At 33.4% G+C, this 21,132-nt stretch overlaps 1 protein-coding gene across 1 annotated transcript in view; it reads left to right on the top strand.

The window, feature by feature from the left end:
- DNAH5 (dynein axonemal heavy chain 5) overlaps positions 1-21,132 on the top strand; it is a 302,769-nt gene that overhangs the window by 9,799 nt on the left and 271,838 nt on the right. Inside the window, exons 2-5 of the mRNA XM_074202020.1 lie at positions 7,218-7,352; positions 8,380-8,464; positions 16,891-17,054; positions 17,961-18,182. Coding sequence (XP_074058121.1) covers positions 7,218-7,352; positions 8,380-8,464; positions 16,891-17,054; positions 17,961-18,182 — 606 coding nt within the window. The remainder of the gene's footprint in view (positions 1-7,217; positions 7,353-8,379; positions 8,465-16,890; positions 17,055-17,960; positions 18,183-21,132) is intronic.

Genomic DNA, 21,132 nt, shown 5'->3' with positions numbered 1-21,132 from the left:
GGCATGAAAGAAGTTAAGTGTTTTTAAATATCTTACCTAGGATCACATAACTAAGTACAGTTTGAAGATTTTGACTCAGGTCTTCTTGGCTTCAGACCCAGAACATGGAGGAACAAAGGAGTTTTTGTTGTTTTTTTAAATTAGTGTTTTGTTTTTATGTATTTTTACCCTTAATTAGCAAATAATGACGTGATGTTCAGCATGGTTGAATGTCACTTGTTGATAGCCTGAAGAAGCAGAATGCTGGCATTCATTCATTTTCTACTAAGAAACATATAGTTATTGACTTATTTTCTAGAATGTTAAAGGTATGGATTAGGTAGCAATAAGCATCCTATTTTTCTGTATGTTTATTCTAGGAGATCTGCAGACTTGGGCAGTAAAAATAGAATTCAGATTGGAATGAGAAGTCCTGGTTTGTCTTTGAGCTCCCACTTTCTAGACTTATGATCTAGAGAAATTTTGGACCTTATGATCCTCACCTTGAAAAGCAATATTATATTTATATTTAAACTTGGGAAGATGTCTTCCTGACTCTAGGTCCAGCACTCTGGGTTTTGGATTTTGATAGGTTAGAGTGATTGTAAAGTGCAATCGTTTCTTTTCTGATCAAAACCTCTGAGAGTATACTCCTCTCAGACTGATTCTTTTGTGAGACACTTTTACGGGCCCATTTCTTATCTATCAATGGATGTTGCCTCAGACAAAGTGAGACCTGGTAAAGAGCTTAGCTTAAAAAGGCCAGAAACTCTCACTGCATCTACGGTCATTGCCAGTTATCCTGACATTTGTCTTGATGTTAGATTTTGATGACCTTGGAGGAGAGAGTGAGACTGATGTTTTTGTACAGCTCTACCTCTCTTAAATCCAATTCACTTGCAAGTTAAGACATCACCCTCCTAATGTCATTGTACCTCTTTGAGAATGAAGGATGAACAACGATAACAAGTGACTGAGGTCAGATTTGAACTCAGAGAAGCAGTTTTCCTAACTTTGAACCTGGTTCTCTAACCCCAGCACCAGTTCACTGCCCAGGAGGGGACTACTTTTCTCTAATTATGAAAAACTATTCTTTTGAAATCTTTTCTTTGGAATTAATGTTTTTACAACCATTGTATTATCAACACTGACTTTTGTACTTAGAGAAAATGTTTATTAACATTAGAGAAATATAAGATGTAGAAGCAAGTTTTAGTAAACTAAAACTGTGATTGCTTGTTTCTTTGTTGCCTGGCAGCAGTTTGCTTAAATTCTATAAAGCTTGCTAGGTAATGGATCATCAATGAACTGGTTGAATAAGTAAATATTTGTTTACTATTGACTTTTTTTCCATAGCAGAATCTCATATTACTTCACTATGCTTTTCATTTGAGGGAGCTACTTAAGATTGAAAGCAATGAGGTTTTATATAAGATTGGTGCTGCCTATGGACATTTCTTTCATTTTATCAAATTTAGGGGGCAGAGGAAAAGGTAGATTAAGTAAAATCATATGTTATAATATACATTATAACTACATTTTGATTCAAATTCCTAAACTAGCATCTTGCAGTTACTTCCCTTCTACTTGGTTCTCTATTTCACTTTAATTTTACTATACCTCCTTGGGTTCACACACATTTTCTATTTTCCTGATTTCTTTTTCCCCTTGGACAATGTGGTCCCAATCATGACAAATTACATAAAAAATTCTTGCAAACCAACATAAAAATATAAGAGATGTAATAAATGATTATTCTCTTGCTCTTCTTTACCTTGAAAGAGGAACATAGCAGTGTTCAACACAGCAATGATTTCCTAGGTTTTAGTAATGTTCCAGAAAGTACAATTAGCAAAAAATAATTAGAAGTGTCAAACACATCACCTTCCTCCATGGTACCTAAAGAAGATTAACATGTAATTGGGAAATTTGTAATACAATAAATAAAATACAGCAAAAGAACAGATACTGTTATATTTTAAAACTGTGGTCTACAGGGAACCTCACAAATGGATTTGTGGCCCCATTTCCATGAGTTTGACACCACCGAAGAAGATATCATTGGGTTTCAAATACCTGCTATATCATATTGCTCTTCTGCTCAAAAACATTTAAGAGCATTACTTTCAAATGCCTTCTAAGTAATTTTCCAAGCTATTCATAATTTTGGATAGATTTATTTGTCATTACTTCCCAATACCCAATCTTATCTTTAAGTAGTTTCAGTCTTTTTAATCTATACTCACTTTGACTTTGCTATTTTTCCCTTGTGGAATTTTTTTAAATGATATCCTTCCTCTCTGGGCATCTTATCCATTTCTTATAGTTCAACTCAAGTTCCATTTCCTCTGTGAATAATTTACAAGTAACTCTAGTATTATTTCTCTTTTTTTCTTTTCTAATTCCTCTTGATTTAGTTGTTCATACATCAAAGTTAGCATTGTAGAAAGTGATAGAGAGCTGGATTTAGAACCTGGAAATGCTTGTTCAAACCTAAACTTAGATATTTACTATCGGTACAGTCATAGATGAATCACTGAACTACTTAGAACCTTAGTTTCCTAGTTTGTAAAATACCTACCTCAGAGATTTATTTTGAGGAAAATATTTTGGAAATCATAAAGGGGTATGCAAATTTACATTTCTATTAAATGTATTCCTAGTTCCTAATTGACTATCCTAAAATCAGATTTTTGCATATGATGATTATCTACAAATCTGTCTTTTGAAGTAGCATTTCATTTTCCTCAGAGACAACAGTGTGGGTATAGAGATAAAACTCAGATAAAGGGACATCTGTATTTAAGCCCAGATTCTAATATATACATACTGGCTATGGGTTCATAGGCAAGTCACTTAACCACTTTGTGTCCCAGGGAATTAAGACTTACAAGGTTCAGAAAAGTTGCTGATCTGCAATGCAAGAAGTAATTTACTCACTGCACAAGGAGTTCCCTATAACAATAAAGATCACAGATTTGATTTTTTAAAAATAATTTTTTCCAACTAGCCTATTTACCTGGTTTGGGCAAGAACTATGCCTAATACCATTCATGCTAATTGGTAGGCACATAACTTCTGCTCAATACTTTTGAGCCACTGAATACATGACTGTAAAACACTGAGATTGTCATTGATCTGACTCTCTGGGATCCTTTTGATTCCATAGAAGTTAATAAACCTTCTTTCTCCCATTCATTTGTTTTATTAAAGATTTTATTTGAGTTTTACAATTTTTCTCCCAATGTTACTTCCCTCCCCCCCTCTACCATTCATTTGAAAGAAATTTATATGATCATAGACCAGGACCTAACTTCACATAGGCTGACATAAGCACGATACAATGAAGCCATTCATTTGTCTAGTTTTGTACCTTTGCTTCTTGTCATTGAAACTTTTTAAGCTTGAAGACTATATCTATCATGAATCCCATTCCTGAGTTCATTATTATTGCTTTTAATCCTGCTTTCACCTTCATCAACCCAACTACTTGGTTCTTGATCCTGCAACTACTTGGTTCTTGATCTTAGTTTGTAAAACATTTTGATTGCCTTTCTCTCTAAATTATGGAGGATCATAGTTTGTGAATTTGTAAATGGAAAGAACCTTAGAGATCAGTGACTCATTCTAACCTAAAGATGAAATAACTGTGGTCCAGAGAGCTGAGATAACTTGCTCCAATTCATAGAATTCATAGTTATGAAAGCTAGGATTTGAACCCAGGTCATCTGACTTGGGGAAAATAATCCAAACAATTAGAACTGTCCAAAAGTAGAATGGGAGTTACTGAGTTTTCCCTCATTGGAGGTCTTCAGAGACTAAATGAACATTCCTCAGGTATACAACAATAAATATTCCTTTATATTTGGATTAGATTTACTGGTTACTGACGTCTTAACTCTGAGATTCTGTGATATGGCCATTCTGTGATGCCGAATTCAATATTCTTCACCATACAATTCTCAATAAATTCCAGATTTTATTTCTTTTTCCATATTGACTCATTATGGAATCCTTTAAAAAATATTTGGACCCCAAACAAAAGGTAGACATGGTGGAATTAAGAAGATGGTAATACTACAAGAAAGGATGGTATTATCAGATGAACAATTTATGCTATGTTTTAAACGTGAAGATGAAGAAAGATGAAGAGAAATACCAAAAGGCTTTTGATTTTCTCATCTCCTCGTGCTAAGTTCTGACCAGAAGAACCTTTAAACGTCATTAATTTCTAACAAAAGTAGAGCCTTGTAGAAAGAGAGGTGATCGAGTTGAAGAGGCTAGCGACCTGAACCAGTCACATCATAGTCAGAATGAAAAGAGACTGAGTTGGGAGAATAAGGGAAGGAAGTCATAGATGTCCCCTAGACAACTTAAAGGTGACATTCTGGATTTGATACCACTAAATATATATAAAATTTAGACTGTTTTTCTTATGTTTCAGTGAGGCAACTGGAAGCTGGGATATTGATGATCAAACACCCTATTTGGGAAGCTGTAGCTAGAAGAAAAAAAATTCTAATCTGAATAGTTTCGCCATCCTGGAAATGTGGCAGACAATAAGATGATTGTAATTTTTATTGAATCCATTTTAACTACTTATTAAGATAATGGTCTTGTGAACAGGAAGCATTTTTGGGAAAGAAAGAAAGGGCTCCTATGACAGCAGAATAAGGCTCATTTGTAAGACTGATTGTAAACTCTTCCATTAGATTGTAAATTCCTTGAAGGCAGAAAAAACTTGCCTTTTTATATACATTCCACTGCTTTTCACATAATTCTTGGACACATAATTCATACTTAATAAATATATAATGAATTGAAATATCTCATGCTCTTAGATAGATAAAAAAAGAACCTGGAGGAAAGTTAGTAGAGTTGGTAGGTTATTAGATTCACTAGCAGTTACTTTTGCCCTCAATTCTGTTTGTCCACAGAAGACCACGGAGGTACTCCTCCCATCTCCACTGAAACTTTAAAGCTCTTTGTAAACCAAGGAATATTCTCCACAATGGGTGACCATTATTATTAAGTATGGCTAAAAGATTGGTTAGAAAGATTGAGAGATTATATTTCATGGATTTCATATTTGCTTGGTTGGATATTTAATATAAAATATTCATATTAAACATTGACAACTTTTTGCATAAGGGATGATTGTTAGTAGCAAAACAGTGATTTGGAAGAATCTGTTTTTAAGTGGGTAGAGGTGAAAAAGCTATACTACTTTCTCTTTCTCTCTTCTTGACAGTTTATTACTATTCCCTCTTCTAGAAGTCCAGAGTTTGGCCTTTAGAAATTTAAGATTTAGGTAGGCAGGCTTCCTCACTAGTACTCAGGCCTCTACTTTCAAGAGAATAAACGAATTAAAACTTGGCAAGATTTTATAAAAGGCTTGCTAAAACTCTGATTAATATAGTGATGCACAAAAATTTCCAGAGTTTCATGATGAAAAAAGGTACCCATTGCCAGATAGAGAACTAATGGACTCTTGAATACAGATTAAGGTATATATATATATATATATATATATATATATATATATATATATATAATTATATATATATATATATAATATATATATAAATATATATATATATATTTTTTCCCTATATTTTTTTTAACATTTTTTCATTATCTGGTTAATGTGGAAATATGTTTTGCATGACCTCATGTATATAATGAATTTCATATATTTTGCTTTCTCATTTGATGGGAAAGGAGGGAAAGGGAGAAAATTTGTATTGATAATATTAAAATTTGTATTGAAGATAATATTAAAAAGCAATAATAAAGCAAGTTTGCTAAATTTTAATCAGCCCAAGACCTCACTCTTGTCTTATCTGATTTAAGATATGATAGTCTCTTCCATATTGTAGAGATTAGGAGGGCAGACCATCCCAAAAATACAGGTAAAATTTTGGCCTTCTAATACCAGAGAAATTCTTTTTGCTTTTTCTTTTATGGAGTTCGTCCAATAACTTATTGTAAAATTTGAGTTAAGTATTTGGTCATATGTTCTGTGTCATCTGTAGACCTTTGTGTGTTAACTGTTGCTACCACAAAATTCTCAGAAAATTCTTGTCTGATTTCTTATGTCAAAATACAATATGAAATCACAAAATAGTGAGATGGAAGAGATAGCTAATATATTTTAAAGTGGGCTCATTTTGAGTCCTATGAAGTATCCAGAGAAGCTCATCACAAAGGTAGATTCATCTATGAGGCAGATTATTCTGGATGCACTCCAAATAAAGTGCTAATGTGAGGCTACCATGTATTTCCTTTATTAAGAACTTAATTCCTACAGTTTTGTTTTTGTTTTTAGTATATGTCCTGTAAAACCAATTATTTAGGATTGTCATAGTTCCAGTAACTTGTTTATATGTTGGCTTTTTATATCCTAACCCAGAATTTCATGTTTTTTATGTATGTGGTTCTATCTAGTGTAAAGAGTCTCAAAATGGGGAAAAAGGAAATCAGTATGGGTGGAAGGTGGTTGTGACTGTGTCAGCACTAGTTCATTAATTTAGTGACATAATAGGTTACCAGTGTGTCATCCCAAGCCTTCTAACATTTCCAGCCTAGGTTGGGCATGCACAGGAGCTCTCCAACATCCCAGTTAATCCCTATTAGGCATATTGCCTTAGCATATATTGAACTTCGAGTTAGGAGACATTAATCAAGTTTTGACTCCATTACTTCTTTGTTGTGTCTATCATTGGAAAGTTGACTCAATTCTAGGAATCCTAATGACTTTATTTATAAAATATGAAAAATAATATTGTGCTACCTACCTTATTGAGTTATTATGTGGAAAGTACTCTGTAAATGTGAGCTGTTTTTATATACGCAAATAATATGGAACTATCAATAATGTGTATCCAGAGGGGCTACCTTTCTCTCCTGCCTATTTCCTAATTAGAATTGAAGTCCAAGTACTTCCCTATGAATAAGTCCCCCAAGGATTTTTTTTTTAAATCATTATATCTCGGGAATAAGCTTGATTTAAGTAATGGTGTTCTAAAATTCATTCAAGACCTCATAATTTGAAGCTGCCAGTTTCAGTGATGTGAAATGTGCAGAGGAATATTAAATTCAGGATAATACATAAAATGAGATGATTGACCTGTCTAACACTCAGACATTAATAGCAACAATAAAATTAAGTCATAATAAAATGAACTTATTTGGGGTGAATAAACAATTTTTGTATGTCATTTTTTTTAATCATTCAGCAAAAGCTTAAGGAAGAAAAAGATGCTAAACGGGCTCATCTTGATAGCAGGCATGACTACCTTTTTGACATTTTAGCATGCTGTGTGGACTTAGAGAAGGGAGAGGTAGAAGATTCCATTCTGGAGGGGAATCAGGTATGCTACATGTTATAAAATACTGACAGATAAAAATATAGATCATATCTCTAAGTTGGAATCCTTTGACTGTAATACCTGTGTTTTGCTTAAATTTGAATATATTCAAATATTCATATGTCAAAGACAATTTAATTTCCAGTGGAAAGACCCACCTTTAATGATATTGCCATTATAATGGGGAAACTCTCAGTACCTGAAGGATGAATTTAAGGCTACATGATTCTATAGGGATGGTGGAAATCTAATTGACTCATGTTCATGGAGAATGGCATAGATTCTTCTACACCCAGTGGAATTGTATGCTAAATCTATCTCTAGTTCTGGGGATGTGGAAAATGTTGTCAGGTTTCTAAACCAAGGACAGGAACAAAGAATGTCAGATTCAGTATATGAAAGGGGTCTTATTGTTTAGGTCTATGAGGTAAGCCCAGAAAGAAAGAATAGCTATAGGGCAGAGAGAATCTTAAATATTTTTCTGTCACTGATCATCTTTCCTCCACGTGATCCTTGCCTTATGTTTCCAATCTACTTGATTTCCTATGGATTTCTGATTATTAACTAAATTTAACTGGGAAGCCACAGATTCACACTAACAAGACAGTTCCAGATGACTATTGAAAGAATCATTTCAGTCACATATAGGCAGATGACATTTTTAAAAAGTCAGTTCCATATCTAGTATTTATCATCTACCGTCTATTAGGCTGTTGTTTAGAAAATATTATTTATTGCTAAAGGTTTTAGAATTTACTTCTACCACAGAATAAAAATAAAATGGGATTGAAATGAAATGCACATTCAAAAAAAAAGTCAATAAATACAGGGATGGGTGGATTTATCACGAATACTCCCTTCCTGAATCAAAGCATTTCTTTCAAGCAAATAAGATAATGAGATATTTATCCTTTCCCAATTTGGATAAAAACAGAACATATTTTCAACTCTCAATGATGGGTTTGATGTGGTCATGCCTGAAGGGATATAGTTTATCTTTTAAGTTCCTTATTATTATCTTTTAACCCAGATTGAACGAATCGATCAGTTTTTTACTGTAGGCGGTTTTCATCACCTCATGTTTTACTATCAAGATGTGGAAGCAACAGAAACAGGTAGGTATTTTTATTGTTGTATATCTCAGAAATGTTTACAGGTTTATTAAAAAAAAGTTCTATATGAAACAGAAGGGCAATGTGGGAACAAACTTTGCTACTTATCTTGGTGTGATTATCATGTTCTATGATATGCATAGAAGTACTAGGAAGATCACATTTCTGCTTCCTAGCCAGGAAAGACTTCTGTCCAGTTTTAATCTGTATGAACTTCTCACTAGTTATTCCATTTGAGTATGACCTTGAACTGGCCACTTAACTACTTTCAGCCTCAAGTACATCATCTGCAAAATGGAGGGGTAGTGCTATATTATCTTTTGATCAAAAGAAAAATGGAAAGATAACCTTTTATATTTTGTACTGTTTTCTTTTGGTTATTGGTCTGTGACAGTGTTATGTATAGGATCAAGTCTCATTGTTTATGAAAATTACTCTTCCTTAAACATTTAGATATTCTTTTCACTTATGATTTCAGAATTTAGAATTTATCTGTTTTTTTCCTATTCCCAGGAAATTTAATTAAAATTTGTTACTCTTTTAAATTCAATAATATGACATGAAATTATTTTCAAGACATTTAGAGCTCTCATTTTTATGTTTGAATATAAATTACAATTTGTTTGGACAAATTATAATATAACTTAATTATGACAATGATTTTCCTACCAGAAAAATTCACAAATCTTTATTTGACTTCAAGATCTGCAACTAACATATATGATGCTATTTTAAAGCTGATTGTATACTTATAAAGACTGCACTATGCAAAAATGATCTTATTATTTTGAAATTCGTGCAAATCCATGGGTTTTTATTATTCTTTATGAATTACTTTTGGAAAAAATGGTTATTGCTTTCAGCCTATTATTTTACTAAAAATAAAAAAAAAACACACCACATTTTTAGAGAACTCCAAACAAGATGGAAAGTTTTGATTGTATGTTTTCTAGGAAAAAACTCCTATAGTTAGGGCACTAAGTTCCCATTGTTTATGTGATCTTTCCTTACTCATCAGCTCTGCTGCCATAACATTTCAAGCATATATAGATCTGTGATTATATTGGTGTGGATTTTTTTCTACATATATAGTGGTCACGATATTCCAAAATTTCTGTTCTTTACCTTCTAACCAACCTGATGATCATCTCAGTTCCTACAAATTTATTTAGGCTAAGAATTTATCTACTTTAGAAGTAGACCCATAGTTCATCAATGACACCATATGAATAATCTTTTCTGCTTAATAAAGACTTGCAGGGGCAGCTAGGTGGCGCAGTGGATAAAGCACCGGCCCTGGAGTTAGGAGTACCTGGGTTCAAATCCCATCTCAGACACTTAATAATTACCTAGCTCTGTGGCCCTGGGCAAGCCACTTAACCCCATTGCCTTGGGGAAAAAAGAAGACTTGTAGAGACTCTTTTCCACGAGGATTGTCTTCTCCAACACAAATTTACCTTTCATGAATCAAAGGGGAAATTTAACTGGGAAAGCTAACTTTAATAGTTATATTTTAAGATAAGCACTATTTTTTCAACATTAAAAACTGATGAGTCTGAGCTTTAAAACTCCTCACAATTTTTACAGGAACATGCTGTGTGCCTTTTCTTCATTTTCCATGTACTGGTACTTTCTAAGCATCATTGTCAGCTATATTCACCAATTTTTGACTCTCTTCCTTTTATTGACATGACACTCACTCTTCAAAACATTCTACAAGAATATAATGAAAATTGAAATTAGAAATTTTGAAAGATGGCCTGAAGGACCTTAAGGATGACTATACTTACAACTTACTACCTTTATTCCACATTAATTCTTGTCATCCATTGAAAAGTGGAAATTTTTTGTCTCTAAAATTTTGGAAGAAGATAATCCAGTTCTACTTTTATTTAAACCAAATCTAGAGATTTGAATTTGTTAATATTGGTCATAGATTTTTAGAAGGGAATCTTGTCCAGACCTCAGAGGTTTTTTAATCTTTTAAAAATTAACTATTTTAATGACCATGAATCTATTTCATTTCCCTCCCACTTCCTTCTAATACAAAATGACACGTCAATATTTTTCCAACAAATATGCATAGTCAAACAAAGCAAATTAATTCATTGGTAATTGAAAAAATAAGTATCATGTTTCCTTACATGTCCATCATTTTTCAGGAGGTGCATAGCATGTTTTATCATTGGTCCTTTGGAATTACTGTGTTGATTATAATTCTAAAATTTTCAAAGTTGTTTGTCCTTACATAATTTATTCTACTATTTCTTCCTTCTACTTAATATATCGGTTTATATAAGTCCTCCCAGGTTTCTCAGAAACCATCTCTCATAATTTTACCGTATTTCACTATGATCATATAGTATAATTTTTTAGCTATCCTTCCCACCCCCAATGTTTTTATTTCATCTAAAGCATAATAGGATATACTCCAGCCTTTTATTTAATTCAGTGTGTCTTTCTATTTCAAATTGTCTATTGTACAAATTGTTGCAATCTTATTTCTAATCCATTTTGCTATCTACTTCCATTTTATAGGTCAGTTCATTCCATTCATATTCACAGTTTTGATTCCTGTGAATTTCCTGCCATCAATTTTCTTCTGTTTCTTTTCTTTTTTTCTTTCCTGTCTCTCCTCAAAAGTCTGTTTTACTTCTGATCACTGCCTCCCTTAGTCTACCCTTATTTGTATTAACTCCCCCAACCCTATCTCATTTACACTTTCTATCTATTTCCCAATTTGGTTAGATTTCTATCCTCAGCTTAGTATGTATGTATGTATAGTCTTCCCTTCTTTCTCTGGATCCAGATGGTATTCTCCATCACAGATACCCTAAAATTGTCCCTGATTATTGCACTGATGGAATGAGCAAGTCCATTAAGGTTGATCATCACCCTCCTGTTGCTGTTAGGGTGTGTAACATTCTTCTGGTTCTGCTCATCTTGCTCTGCATCAAGCCATGCAAGTCTTTCCAGGCTTCCCTGAAATCCCATCCCCCTGGTTTCTATTAGAACAGTAGTGTTCCATCACATAGATATACTACAATTTATTTAGCCTTTCCCCAATTGATGGACATCCCCTCAATTTTCAGTTCTTTGCCACCACAAACAGAGCTTCTATGAATGTTTTTTTACAAGAGATGTTCTTACCATTTTTCATGATCTCTTCAGGGTATAAACCAGTAGTGTTGTTGCTGGATCAAAGGGTATGCACATTTTTATTGCCCTTTGGGCATAATTCCAAATTGCTCTCCAGAAAGGTTGGATCAGTTCACAGATGTACTAACAATATGTTAGTGTCCCAGATTTCTCACATCCATTCCAACACTGATCATTGTCCTTTCAGGGTCTATTGGCCAATCTGAGAGGTATGAGGTGGTACCTCAGAGATGCTTTAATTTGCATTTCTCTAATGAGAAATGATTTAGAACAATTTTTCATATGACTGTGGATAGCTTTGATTTCCTCATCTGAATATTGCCTTTGCATATTCTTTGATCATTTGTCAATTGGGGAATGGTTTGTGTTTGTATAAGTTTGACTCAATTCTCTCTATATATTTTAGTAATGAGTCCTTTGTCAGAAATACTGTTTGTAAAAATTGTTTAACAATTTATTTTATTTCTTTTGATCTTGGTTAGAGTGGTTTTGTTTGTGCAAAAGCTTTTTAATTTAATGTAATAAAATTATCCAGTTTGTTTTTAGTGATGTTCTCCATATCTTCCTTAATCATAAACTGCTTCCCTTTCCATAAATCTTCCAGGCAAATTATTCCTTGTTCTCCTAGTTTGCTTATAATATAGTCTTTTATGGCTAAATCTTGTCCCCATTTTGATCTTATCTTCTTATAGGTGTGATATGTTGATTTCATCCTAGTTTCTGCCATTCTAACTTTAAAATAGCAGATTACTACAATTATTTCCTTCTCTCTTTTGCATCTAGTTCTATTCCACTGAACCACCACTCTATTTCTTAGTCAGTACCAGACAGTTTTGATGACTGATGCTTTATAATATAATGTTAGATCTGGTAAGGCTAAACCACCTCTTTAAAGTCCCTTGATAGTCTTGACTTTTTGTTTCTCCATTTGAATTTAGCCACAATTTTTTTCTAGTTCATTAAAGTAATTTTTAGGAAGTTTGATTAGTAAGGCACTAAATAAGTAGTTTAATTTAGGTAGAATTGTCATTTTTATTACATTATCTCAGCTTATCCACGTTCAGTTGATACTTACCCAGTTATTTAAATCTGATTTTATTTGTGTGAAAAGTTTTTTATACTTCTATGAAAAGAGAGTTTCTGAATCCACCTTAGCAGGTAGATTCCTAAGTATTTTATATTGTCTGAAGTTACTTTGAATGAGATTTCTCTCTTTTTAGCTTACTTCTGTATCTTGCTAGTAATATATATATATATATATATATATATATATATATATATATATATATATATATATATATAGAAATGCTGAAGATTTATGTGGGTTTATTTTATATCCTGAGACTTTGCTAAAATTTCTAATTGTTTCTAGTAGTTTTTTTTAGGTTTTTGCAAGGCAAATGGGGTTAAGTGGCTTGCCCAAGGCCACACAGCTAGGTGATTATTAAGTGTCTGAGACCAGATTTGAACCCAGGTACTACTGACTCTAGGGAAGGTGCTTTATCCACTGCTCCACTTAGCCGCCCCTTCTAGTAGTTTTTTAGATGATTTTTTGAGGCTCTTTAGTTATACTATCAGGTCATCTGCTAAAGAGTGAGAATTTTATTTCCTCCTCAATCTTAATTCCTTTGATTTCTTTTTCTTCTCTTATTGCTGAAGCTAACATTTCTAATACCCAATTCTATTTTTTAAGGAATTATTTTCTTCAGTGAATTTTTGTATCTCTTTTTTCCATTTGGTCAATTCTGTTTTTAAAGAGCTCTTTTCTTCAGGGAAGTTTAGTACCTCTCAACATCCAATCAATTTTTTTTTAAGATGTTATTTTCATCAGTGTTGTTTTGTTTCTTTTATCAAACTATTAATTATCTTTGCATAATTGTCTTGCTTTACTCTCATGCTTTTCTTTACTTTTCCTCCTAATTCTTTTTTTAATTCTTCCAGGAATCCTTGCTGGCTTTGATTTAATTAATATGAGAAGTTTTTAAAAGTGAACATAATATCCATTCAGATTGTGGGGGTTTGTTTTGTTTTGCTTTGCTTTTCTATGTGGATGTTGTTGTCTGCAACAGGTCTCCCAGGGTTGTCCTAGATCTCTGAACTGCTGAGAAGGAACTGCATCTATCATAGTTGGTCAACTTACAATGTTGCTGTTAATGTGAATATCGATCTCTTGATTCTGCTCCCTTTGTTTCTCATCAGTTTGTGTAATTCTTTCCATGTTTTTCTAAAATCCAACTATTCAATTTCCAATTTCCAAATTTTTGCCATTACAAAAAGAGCTGCTATAAATATTTTTGAACATATGGAACTTTTCCCATTTTTAAGATTTCTTTTGGATATAGCTCTAATATTGGTATTGTTGGTTCAAAGGGCATGTTCAGTTTTATTTCTTTTTGAACTTAGTTCCATATTGCTTTCCAGAATGGTTGGATTAGCTCACAACTCCACCAACAGCACATTAATGTCCCAGTCTTGCAAAAACCTCCCAACATTGGTGATTTTCCCTTTTAGTCATCTTAACCAATCTGATAGGCATGAGGTGGTGCCTCATACTTGTTTTAATTTGCATTTCTCTAATCACTAATGATTTGGAGCATTTTTCATATCTATATCTATCTATCTATCTATCTATCTTTATTTTCTTCATTTGAAAACTGCCTGTTCATATCTTTTGAACTTATTTCAATTGAGGAATGACTTGTAGCCTTATAAATTTGATTAAATTATCTATATATTTTAGAAATGAGACCCTTATCAGCACTAGGGAATGATTTTCATATAAGACAATGTTATTTTACAGAGTTATTTCTGTATTTTTCTACATTTCCTTGATTTTTGTTTTTCGATTGTTTTTGGTTGTGTCTGACTCTTCTTGAACCCCCTTTGAGATTTTCTTGGTAAAGATACTGGAATTGCAATTTTTTCTCCAGTTAATTTTACAGATGACCAAACTGAGGCAAAAAGGTTTAAGTGACTTTTCAGGGTCACACAGTTAAATATCTGCAGACAGATTTGAATTGAGAAAAATATTGAATTGAGAAAGTTGCTTTCTCACTTTACTCAATCTGATTTTACACTTCTTGGTTATTAATAATATCTTCTCACACTTCAGTAGGCTTGAATTTTAAGCTGAAAGCTAATAATAGTTATTAACATTTGAAAGGAACTTTTTATTGACATCAAATTTTCTGGTTAGACCATTTGTTTTTCTTTTTTTTTTTTCCCTCTTTAGGATCAAGTGTCATAAAAATGTTTTGGAAGCTGCATAGAAGCACATTTTGGGTTCTTATTAGGGGAAACTCATAGACTTGAAAAATTTTGGAGTTGGAAGAGACCTTAGAGATGTTGAAATGCAATCCTTGTATGACAGATAAAGAGTACAGGATTAGCCAATATGTCCTACTCCCTAAATCGTGTACTTAGTTTCTTCTTTCTCTATGTGATATTAATCATGGAGTCCATCTTTGCAGCCTTTTCAACTTGGTAGGACTTATTAGAGATCTTCCTTAGTTTCTATGGACTTTAATAATTCAGGATCATTTTTATGCCACACAATAACAAATTTGAATTTAAGTGCATTATGCTTTTAAACACATAGAAATTAAAATATTGCAATTAAAATTTCAATTTATCATCATTTTCCTGATCTTACAAACTATTTTTAATATTATCTGTAAGCCTAAATTCTCAGGAGGGAGTTTCTTTTATCAGATGAACTGGTTCAAGAAACCAAACTTTAATATTAAGCCTAGGTACAATTTCCCTCAGGTTTTTCTTTGCAAGGCTAGCTCAGTGATTTCTGTGGACTTTGAGAACTCCCTGACAAATGCACAGGTAGAATCCTTGTTCCCAGTTGTCATACCTGGTTTCATGTTTGGTCATGGGGTCAGTTAACTTAATCTACACAGCACCCACAAGATCCTGCTCCACAATACAGACTGCACATGTGCTACCATATTTTCTTTTTGTAAACTCCTTCTAGGATATATGTTTTTAATGTGGGACTTGGATATCTTTTTGAATGTCTGGAAGTCTATTAACTTGAATGGGAAACAAATAACATCCTTTTTTTTTACCAACATTTAATTGAATTTTTGAATTTCTTTAAATTGTGGAGGCAACAAATCCTAGTAGTATTATATTAACACTTGTACAAAAATATTATTAAGTTATCACTTGTACAAAAATATTCATAACAACTCTGTTTGTAGTGGTAAAGAATTTGAAATTGAGGGAATGTCCATAAATTGTGGAATGGCTAAACACATTGTGGTATAGGTATGCGATAGAACACTATTGTTCTATTAGAAACCAGGAAGGATGGGATTTCAGAGAAGCCTGGAAAGACTTGCATGGATTGATGCTGAGCAAGATGTGCAGAACCAGAAGAACATTATACAACATGGGGGTGATGATCAACTTAATGATCTTGCTCATTCCATCAGTGTTGAGTCCCTTTCTAGACTCCCTCAATCTCCCCTGGGTAAGAATTGAAGGGGTGGGAGACAAGGAAGACAACTATGACAAGCTCTCCAAGATCCCTAAGTAGTCCAAGGTCTCCAAGTATTCCATTTATTGAACCTAATAAAAGTGCTTAAATATCCTCTCCAGTACCTAATCTACTCCCGCTCCGATGGCACTTAGTAAAACAACATTCTAATGCTCAAGGACACCAGGTGAAGGTAGTTTACAATGCTACCACACACAACAGTCCCTAACACATTGGTGCAATAATTAGGGGTTAATTTTAGAGTATCTGTGATGGAGAATACTATCTATATCCAGAGAAAGAACAATGGAGTTTAAAGAAAGACCAAAGATTTTTACCTTCAATTTAAAAAGCTGACATATATATGTATAATATATATGTATACTACATAATTTTGCTATCTCTAATATTTTATTTCTTCTTCAAGGATATTTTTTGATCAATGCATAGCATGGAAACAATGTAAAGATTATCCATGTTGCCTTCTGTGGGGGGAGGGGGAGGGTAGGGTAGGGTGTGGGAAAACTGTAAAATTCAAAACCTTACAAAAATGATAGGTAGAAACTACTAAAAAAGAATAAATTAAGTTTATAGATTTCATCAGAATCCTGAAAGTGTTCATGAAATAAAAGGATACGAACTTTTGTTCTAAGAAATATCCGCTTCATGTGTATATATATATATATATATATATATATATATATATATGCATATATATGTAAATTTTGTATGTAGAAAAATTGCTATTTTTGTTGAATGAATTGAATTTCTGCATCTGAAGGTCAAGTCAGCACTCCAGGAGGAGGATTAAATCTTTTTACTGGAAGAGTTAAGAAATCTAAGGTGTTTGTGACAGAAGGTAAAGATGTTGCTCTCACTGGTTTATGTGTATTCTTCATCAGATCTTCTCCTTCCAAAGCCATCACTCCTGAGAACATTCATCAGGTAGAGTCAAGGTCATTTATTTACTAGGAATTTATTACTTAGCTTATACAATTAAAGTCAATTAGAAGATAATTTGATAACTGAGATGTTTTGGTAAAACTGAGACAGGAGCAATTTTTTAAAAAGTTAGGTGGGTGGTAAGGGAGGAATTAATAGGATCTAAGTAACATAGAGATAAAAGTTATTTATGGGATGTTGTATTTTGTCTTAACAGCAAGATAGAGGTGGATATACATTACTATTTTCTGTTAGGCATGAATATTTTCATTATTTATTATACCAGGAAAGAATTATTTAGGGTGAAAAAATAAAAGTGAGAAATAACTGATTGAAAGTCTACACAATCAATTAATAGCCATGCAAAATCAAGAGAAAATTAGGAAGGTCTACAGTATTTCAGGTATGGAGTTGACTTCGAAATATCATTTTTTCATTAGCATGGTTAATACTTTTACAAAACTTTTTGACTTTAGTAGATTTTTGTATTAGACTTTGTAGCAACTTTTTTAGACTTTGTAGGCATAGATGGTCTTCATGATATTATTGCCAGTGATTATATGTGATCTTAAACACAACATTTAACTGCACTTATGACAATGATAATGGATTGCTGTAACCAAAACTATTCAATATTTCAATTTGAATTTTCCATTGATGACAGTCTCTAAACTTAAGTACCATTCCTTGACTGGCAAATATCTAGCAAATGACTAGTTGTATATTCAAAGTTTCAGTTTATTGAACTTAATTTTAAAATTTTATTAACATAAAGACTTTGAGTGAATGACTTACAATTTAAAAGGAAAATATCTTTAGAAAAAAAAATCAACCAGATGAATTAAAAATTGTTTTATATTCAAAGACTATACTATATTTTAGTCTAAAAGAACTATTTTTCCTCCTCAGGACGTTTGTTTTAATATGTTAGATGCTACCAATGGGGGTCTTCTAAGAAGTGTGGAACGTTTGTTGTCAGAAATCTTCATTCCAGCAATCAAGGCAATGAATGGTGGCTGGGGTGAGCTAGATGGTCTCCAGAAAGCATCTGATATTCGGAAAGACTTTCTGAATTCTCTAGAGGGCTTTGTGAGTGTTCTGTCTAGTGCTCAGGAGAGCTTGAAAGAGAAGGTAAGATTGTATAATATATTCCTTAAAAAAACTAAAAGAATTGCTGACCCAGTGAAAAAATTACAAATACATTATACTCTATTTGGATTGTGTGAATTATTCTTAATTAAAGTATCATTTAATTGTGGAGAAAACTTAAGAATCTTTCAAGGAACTTTTTTCAGCCCTTTTCATAAAACTAGAGTTAAGTCTTTGGAATAATTAAAGTTTTGCATGTCCAATGATTGACAATGATTTAAAATTTACCTAATCCCATACATGTCTAAATTAAAGGAGCAAAATTTCACTTCCAAAACTTCATTGCAATAAACTTTTTCTTTCCTTCTGTCCTCCTCCCTCTGCCTCTTCCTCTCACTGTCCCTGACCCTCTTCTTCTCCCAATATCTTTGCAATATTGGAAAGATGAAGAAACTTTTTTATTGTTGTTGTTATTCAATCATGTTTCAGTTGCGCCTGACTCATTGTGATTCCACTTGGTGTTTTCTTGGCAAAGATATTGGAATGGTTTGCCATTTCCTTCTCAAGCTCATTTTGCAGACAAGAAAATGAACCAAATAGGATTAAGTGATTTGCCCAGGGCCACATACCTAGTAAGTGTCAGAGGACAGATTTGAACTCAGGAAGATGAATCTTCCTGACTCTAAGTCTGGAATTTTATCTACTGCCCCCTGAAGAGAATGTGGATAACTTCAAATATGGGATAATACTAAGTTGATGATTAAAACTCTTGAAATACCAGGCAACCTTTCTTGGTAAGAGAAAGTATAAACCATTTTTGAATTTACCCTTGTTTTTTTCTGGTGTTTTTTGGAAAATTTGGGGTAGCCTAGTAGTTTATTGGAGGTGAGTAGTCAACAGTACCATCTAGGAGTTTGTTACCTAAATCCAGAAGATTGGATAATTGTTCTGTCTTTTACAAATACTGTAGCCATTACCTATAAATTTAACAAGGGCACCAACTTTCTTCACTCATGTTTATAATTTTTTCTGTATTATGTCCTAATGTTCTAGGTCTGACAGAGGGAGAGTTTGAGAGTCAGGTTATATCTATGGGGCAGAGCATAAACCTCCAGGGAGGCTAGTTACCTTGGTGACTTAATCTCTGTGTCTCTGTTTGTGTTTTCCTACATTATGCTAGGGAGAAAGAATCTCATCTGGAGATCTATATTCCAAGCTGCTGGAGGTTTCAAGGCATATCACACGTCCACTTTCTTGTCAAAACCCTTCTGTACTTTTCCCTAACTATTTGGGGAGTCCTATGATACTTTGGCAAGACAAAGTAGTGGTAATATTTCATAGATCAACAAACTGCTATAGGTTTTCCATCAGTTTAAGGGTTCAACTTATGTGGATTCATATGAATACTTCTATCTAATATGTGTCACAGAAATTTCATCTTCTCTTCAAATTGACCCTTCTCCAAACTTGTAGCTCTCTGGTGTTGGTATAATGCTTTTGCTTGGTTAGGGGCTATTGATGATGGAGGAGGGTATGTGTTCATAGGGTTTAACATCAAGATAAACTACCAACAACTAGCTTAGTCCATTAACTGTTAAAAATATTGAATTCAATAACCTTTTGAAGGTTATTGTAAAAGTACAAAGTAAGGTATAAAGTGCCAGTGTAAAGTGAAGGCCATAACCCAATATTTATCTAGATCATAGTGACTCTGGAAGACTATTGGAACAGATTGTATACCCCTTACAAATCTAATTCAATGATTATAATCCCCTTGTCAGCTCATTTATTAAATCACCTTTCAATGTTTGTTTTTATTGGACCCAGATGATAATAATATTTTGAACTCTACAGTCAAAAACCTTCAGTGTTTTAGGTGAAATAGTACAGGAGTTAGTAAGTGTGATGTAGAGGATGCATTGACCTTTTCTCAGTCTTTTCCATAAACTTGTGCAGAAGTGCATCTGGCCAATTAGAATTGATTCTTCCGAGCCTGCAGTAATTGCACACTAGTTCAGCTTAAGCAGGGTACCTTCTTTGCCTTTACAATACTTAAATATCTCCAGAGGCCTCATACTGAAAAAGGAGCATCCATGAAGCAGCATGTCTGTTAGAGTAAATGTTTCTGACAGCGCTAGGAGCTAAAGTGATCTCAGCTAAACTGCACAAAATGGTTTTATACTCTGCTAGCCAACTGATCCCTAGTGTCTCAAGGAAAAAGGGAAAGTTAGATTGCACAAATTAAAGGGCAGTCCTTCTCATTGCTCACCTACTTTGCAGGAATTTGGTCTCCTGGATCTGGACCAAAGAGGACAGATAACCTTTTGAAAGTTTTGACTATTACCAGTAGGTGTCAACATTTTCTTTATAAGGACTGAACACAATTTACAGAATCAGTAGTTAGTAGTTTGGAATTGAAGAACAACTTCATGATTCTTCTTGAGCTCTAGGCAGAACTCACAGTCACTAATAAGGGAATTGTTTCTAATGAAGTAGGAGTGTCTCAACAAATAGTTGCTCCAATGGGTAGGTTATAGCAAGGCTATTTTGGCTCATTTTGGAATTCCTGAAGATAAAGGACCATAAACAGATTCAATTCAGTCATAAAGTTAATGGCCCCCCTTTGACTCCCTGACCCCAAGCATCTAGAAATCTTACTGGCATAAGGGCAGGGTAGACTCATTTGTTAATGATTCACCTACTTTCAAAGAGAAGTCAGTCCCTAGGAGTTCCTCTCTAACTGGAGTCAATTGTGACTTCTAGCCTAAGTGTGGTGTAGTGAGTAGCTTCTTGTGGTTTGAACTGAAACAATATTATAAAATCTGTTGCTGGAATTGCATTGTCACCCTGGTCTGCATCTTTTGACAATGTGCATGGGGCAAATAACCGAGGCAGAAGGAAAGAACACCAGTGGGGGAGGAAGGAGTGGTTCAGGTCCTAGTCCGAAAGAATGAATATAATATAATTGCCAATAAAACCATGCAACCAAATC

The sequence above is a fragment of the Macrotis lagotis genome, chromosome X, assembly GCF_037893015.1.
Source record: "Macrotis lagotis isolate mMagLag1 chromosome X, bilby.v1.9.chrom.fasta, whole genome shotgun sequence".
Classification (NCBI taxonomy): domain Eukaryota; kingdom Metazoa; phylum Chordata; class Mammalia; order Peramelemorphia; family Peramelidae; genus Macrotis; species Macrotis lagotis.
The sequence above is the reverse complement of the archived record's forward strand: the minus strand, read 5'-3'. Positions and strand labels throughout refer to the sequence as shown.